This window comes from Sinocyclocheilus anshuiensis, unplaced genomic scaffold (genome assembly GCF_001515605.1).
Source record: "Sinocyclocheilus anshuiensis isolate Anshui unplaced genomic scaffold, SAMN03320099.WGS_v1.1 scaffold487, whole genome shotgun sequence".
NCBI lineage: Eukaryota > Metazoa > Chordata > Actinopteri > Cypriniformes > Cyprinidae > Sinocyclocheilus > Sinocyclocheilus anshuiensis.
Genome location: NW_015548240.1, coordinates 1,204,604 through 1,210,607, shown reverse-complemented (window position 1 = coordinate 1,210,607; position 6,004 = coordinate 1,204,604). Strand labels below are relative to the sequence as shown.

Here is a 6,004-nt window from a genome sequence, read left to right as displayed (position 1 = left end):
TTGGGGAGAATATAGTCTTTAGAGGCCCTCCGTAGGCCTAACTCGGGAACTGTGGCCCTCCCTGGGCTGACGTGGGGACTGGAGCCCTCCTTGGGCTGGACAAGGGAACTGGAGCCCTCCTTGGGCTAAACTCGGGGACTGGAACCCTCTCTGGGCCAAACTCGGGGACTGGGGCCCTCTCTGGGCTAAACTCGGGGGCTGGAACCCTCTCTGGGCTAAACTCGGGGATTGGAGCCCTCTCTGGGCTAAACTCGGGGACTGGGACCCTCTCTGGGCTAAACTCGGGGACTGGAGCCCTCCGTGGGCTAAACTCGGGAACTGGAGTCCTCTTTGGGCTGGATTCGGGGGCTGGAGCCCACACTGGAGCGAGCTCTGGGGCTGGAGCCGACCACCTTTTCCTCCTTAGATTCCCCTTTAGGTTCAGGGTGAAAGGCGAATATAGTCTTTAGAGGCCCTCCATATGCCTAACTCGGGAACTGTGGCCCTCCTTGGGCTGAACATGGGAACTGGAGACCTTTCTGTGCTAGACATGGGGACTGGAACCTTCTCTGGGCTAAACTTGGGGACTGGAGCTTTTTTTGGGCTAAACTCGGGGACAGGAGCCCTCACTGGGCTAGACTCGTGGACAGGAGCCCTCACTGTGCTAGAATTGGGGACAAGAGCCCTCACTGGGCTAGACTCGGGGACAGGAGCCCTCACTGGGCTAGACTCGTGGACAGGAGCCCTCACTGTGCTAGAATTGGGGACAAGAGCCCTCACGGGACTGGAGCCCTCCGTGGGCTAAACTCGGGAACTGGAGTCCTCTTTGGGCTGGATTCGGGGGCTGGAGCCCACACTGGAGCGAGCTCTGGGGCTGGAGCCGACCACCTTTTCCTCCTTAGATTCCCCTTTAGGTTCAGGGTGAAAGGCGAATATAGTCTTTAGAGGCCCTCCATATGCCTAACTCGGGAACTGTGGCCCTCCTTGGGCTGAACATGGGAACTGGAGACCTTTCTGTGCTAGACATGGGGACTGGAACCTTCTCTGGGCTAAACTTGGGGACTGGAGCTTTTTTTGGGCTAAACTCGGGGACAGGAGCCCTCACTGGGCTAGACTCGTGGACAGGAGCCCTCACTGTGCTAGAATTGGGGACAAGAGCCCTCACTGGGCTAGACTCGGGGACAGGAGCCCTCCATGGGCTAAACTCGGGAACAGGAGCCCTCTTTGGGCTGGATTCGGGGGCTGGAGCCCACACTGGAGCGAGCTCTGGGGCTGGAGCCGACCAACTTTTCCTCCTTAGATTCCCCTTTAGGTTCAGGGTGAAAGGCGTGGTCAGCGGGCTTGAGAATGCCGCGGCCGGCGGGCTTGACTGACAAACGGAAAACCAAAACACTTTTAAAAATGGAAAACAAACACGTGGAGAGGGGGCGCTGCTTACTGTCCTTGGTCGGGTCTTCTGTCATGGTTCGTCGTTGCAGGGAAAACGCAGGAGGCACGAGTTATCATAAACCGTCTTTATTAACGAAACACAGGGTAGATTCCAACATAGAAACTGAAGCAAACGCACGAACTCAACGAGTAGACCCGACAGAAAGGAAGGAACAAACAGGAACTTAAATACACAGGATAATTAACAAACACAGGTGCCAGGAATCATAATTAAACTAAACGAGAACAGGAAAAAGACCATATATGGAAAACCAGGAAAAAAGACGGGTAAAACAAGAGAAAACAAGTCCAAAACACTGACAGCTATGAACTGTCTTATAATAATTGGGCTGGGTAGCAGATTTCCCCTTTCAATTTGATTCAGAATCATACATTCTTATGACTCGATTTGATTAGATTTCAATTCAACTTGATTCTGAATCATTTGAGTTTATTTCATTTATACTGTTAATTCTGTCTTTGCCAATGCTGTAAATTATACAGGATTTACAGTGTTTCAGACTGATTCAACCTGATAACTGATAATTGAATTAAATTAAATTTGTTCATGAAACAACCTACACTAGTCACTTTGTATGTTTAATGCAAGGTATTCAATTCACTAAACAGTAAGAATTGTTCATTTTAGGAATCAGGTTACACCAGTCACGCTGTTGCGTTTTGTTTTGGGATTTTTTTTTTTGTTTTGTTTTGTTTTTGGATTTACTAAAAAGAACTGGTTCATAACAGTTATTTGTCCGTGAATATAAAAATGCCGTAGGAAAAATTAATACAGGAAATTCTAATTCTAAGAAAATTGTGCGAGTTCACACAAAACAAAAATGTTCTCATAGGATCTGAAAGATGGGAATCGCTGCACAAATAATTCTTTTTTACAAATCTGTTGACAACAGGCATAAAGTAAAAGTTCGACTTCGTTCGGATGTTCAAAAGAACTTCTTAATTAATTTTTTTTAAAATCTGGTAGTTTCTTGGTCAACATACAGTTAAAACACATTACAGTTAAAACACAATAAGAGAATATGAAGGAAAGAAACAGAGGTGGCTTGCATATATGCTGAAGAAAAGCCAAGTCAAACACATTCACCTACATCTCTGTGGGGGCGGTGGAGACACTCCTGGGGAGTGCTACCTAGTCTCAACTAGTTTTTATTCTTGCTGGCGTGCAGGTATAGCCTCAATTTCTCCACTTTGTTTTGAAATCTGTGGGACAACCATGTACAGAGTGATCGAGCTGTGAAGCAGTGTGACATGTCTCGTGTTTATGAAGGAGACATCTTTCTAAAGTAGGTGTGAGGGAAAGACAGGTCTTCACTTGCAGCTTGATCATGGGTAATTATATATTTCAATAGCCTATAGCAAATTGTCAAATATGCAGGTGTAACAGATATTTCCTATCTTGACACGTACATTCGGTATTGTATTGGAAGAGTACAGTGGTATTTGTGGTTCAAATGGGTGCAACATAAATCAGTATATTTAAACATTAGTAGACATTAATGAACCTAAGAGATGGGTATGTACGTCATCATCTTCTGAACACATCCCAATGGCATAAACAAAATGAGGCAGTTAGATATATCTAACATTGCCAAATAAACAGCAACAACTCTAGAAAAGAAATGCTATGAAATGCTGCCTATGTATGGAGGTTATTAACCCTATAGTAGGTGAGAAATTGTACGTGAGATGAGTAGTATGTCCGAATTCATAAAACAGTAGGTGAAGATAGAGCTGGGCGATAAATCGATAACGATAATTATCGCATGATATAGATTTCCTCAAAAACGATAACAAGAGTTCGATAAATGTTAGATATAATGAGGCAAAGGCAGAACGAAAAAGCTCTAGTCATTCGAAGTGCGCCACTCGGAGCGTTTATCCGCTCGGATCAAAGTTCAAACAGCGGCGCGAGCTTCACTAGAGCAGATGTGTTCACTCGCTGATGCGACACTGAAATAATTAAAAGATGAAACGGTAATACTAACTGTGGGGAATTTTATCATGATTTATCGTCAAACCGGTAAACGTTACATCCCTAGATCCAGTGTGAAGCACTTGAATTCAGCGAGGAACACAAATAACTCTGTTTACAGCCAGATGAAAGCGCTGACGAACAGCAGAAACACTGTGCGCAACGATACAATCAGAAGACTTTTTAATCTACAAATCGCCATCATGGATTTACTGTAGTAGCACTAACTGCACCATGGTATTGTGTCAGAAATGTGGGTATTCGTGTCGAATTTTATTATATTATTAATGTAGACATGTATTAAATATATTGAAGGAGGAGTAATGGAATATAATTACAGTATTTTTTTGTGATTAAGCTATAGCGTTTATGCATTTATAAATGTATTTAGACTAATGTTTCTCATAAATACCTACAAGCCATATTCAATTTTTACCATGGTATTGAGGTGCTATATATGTGGTTTTAACTGTGATTATCATGATCTAAATGTATGTTATGGAAGACCAATGGTTAAAAAAAAACACCTTAAACCGTCAGAATAATTAAATTTCACTATATAAAAATGAGATTGCTACAATTTTTACAGATATTACTGATTTTGATAATGAACATAAATCTACATCTGCATCCTAACTCAAACTACTATCAAATGTGTATTTCTAAGAGACAAAAAAAAATTAAATGTTAATTAAAATGTAATTAATATTATCAGGCAACACAAACTTGTTTCTTGATTTGAAACAATATTACTCATTACTAGAACATGCAAAACTAAGAAATAATTTTTTTCTATTCAAATATTTATTTTGTTAAGGAAAAATGACTGGAGAAGTGTAAGGAAGTGTTTGTCATGTTCTGACCGTAAAGATTAGTTGAAAACCACAATTAACCATCTGGTTTTTACAACTTTCACATTGTGTGGTGTTTTTAATATGCTTTTAGACAAACCATGTGCCAATCTATTAATCAACACCATTGCTGAGTATGTTCTCGTTAAACTGGAGTTTCTCAATGGCAGTCCCAGAAATGCGGTTTGAAACCGCCCTTGGTTTGCTACGTCACAATCCAATAACCAGTCACGTCAAGGGATAGATTCCTATCACTAGCATGCAAAATATACCAATACCAGCACAAAACCAAAAATAAATTAGAGCAAAAAACCCATGAAGCTGTGGTTTAATGTGAATTTAGAACTGCTAACTTGCATTATAACCTGTGGCAACAGTGTAAAAGTAGCCTACCTCTCCCGTATCGGCGTCTGCACTTCACACGCGTATGCTCGTGGGCGCGAATTAAGAATCACAAACGGCTGCATTCTAGTCTTCAAGGCATTTTAGGACACAACATCGTCAAGTAAGTAACTTTAGCAAATGTTACAGTATTCACTGTAGTTGTCCGCTAGTAAAACAGTTTTATCAGTCATTATCCGTGTATGCCATTGTTTTGCATTTACTACAGTTCAGTGGATCAGGAGGCGCTGGCTGGTGTGACTGAGTGGAGGCGGGACTAATTTGCATATTCATAGATCAGCTATAGTAAATCTTCTATAAAAAAATTATCGATATCGACTGATATGAAAAAAAATATATCAAGATAATTTTTTGGCCATATCGCCCAGCCCTAGGTGAAGAGTACCCAGATGACCTATTACTTCTGGCTAGATTCTAAAGTGTGCATCTGATTAATTCCCCATGAGGCTTTGGGAGAGAAGTTGTCAATGAAGTGATACAGTCACTTCCACCACTGGTATTGGTAGGTCATGTGACAGTGACACTATGGTGGATGCAGTATGTCAGAATTTCATTCATACTACCCATATTCATACTATAAAGAACACGCTTTTTCGACTCGAAGTAAGTTTCAAACCCATATTAGTACTACTAGACAGTATGCAGAGCCCATGTGTGCTATACCTTCAAGACAGAGCGGGGCGGTCAGGGTGAGATCCTTCCTCGGTTTGGGCTGGATCTTCTGGTATCTGGCCTCTTGAAACTGCCTCACCCTTAGCTCCAATGCATCTCTAATCAGAGAGCCGACTTCCTGTGCATACAAACGCACAAGAGTTTGCACACATATTTGCAATCTTGAAAACAAAGACAAACCTCCCAAGGTGACATTCGTCCTAAACTTTTTACATGGAGCTCAAATTTAACTAGACGTTCTGCATGTAGAGTTAAACCTGGGAGGGAAAATCATTCACAGCCTTTCGGCTGCGTGGGCCAATGAAAACATATCTTATAAAAGCAGAAGGAGGATGGGGGGATCCCCAAGAGTAAATCCGAATTCCAGATTCCTGCAGTATCAGTCTATTGAAGTGTAAGAGGACATACACAAACAAACAGAAACACACCCTTATTCCCGTACCTTCCTGTGCTCTGGAGAGAACCAGCTGGCATTGTCTTGGCCACCTAAGGGCAGTATGTGAAGATCCACTAGCACGGCGAAATTCCCACACTTTGAGAAAGAGAGAGAGATGGGGGCTTAAACACAACAAAAAGAAGTCATCACTGAGCTGATTGAATGACACCTTCAAATTCATTGCTGAAGGCAAGTCACTCCATCCCCTTCCTCTTTTCTTTGTGCATCTGCTTCCCCCTC

The 6,004-nt window shown here is 42.4% G+C and overlaps 1 protein-coding gene across 1 annotated transcript in view; it reads right to left on the bottom strand.

The window, feature by feature from the left end:
• slx4ip (SLX4 interacting protein) overlaps nt 1–6,004 on the bottom strand; it is a 45,703-nt gene that overhangs the window by 30,858 nt on the left and 8,841 nt on the right. The window contains exons 3-4 of the mRNA XM_016442353.1: nt 5,771–5,860; nt 5,320–5,446 (exon numbers count right to left, since the gene is read on the bottom strand). Coding sequence (XP_016297839.1) covers nt 5,320–5,446; nt 5,771–5,860 — 217 coding nt within the window. The remainder of the gene's footprint in view (nt 1–5,319; nt 5,447–5,770; nt 5,861–6,004) is intronic.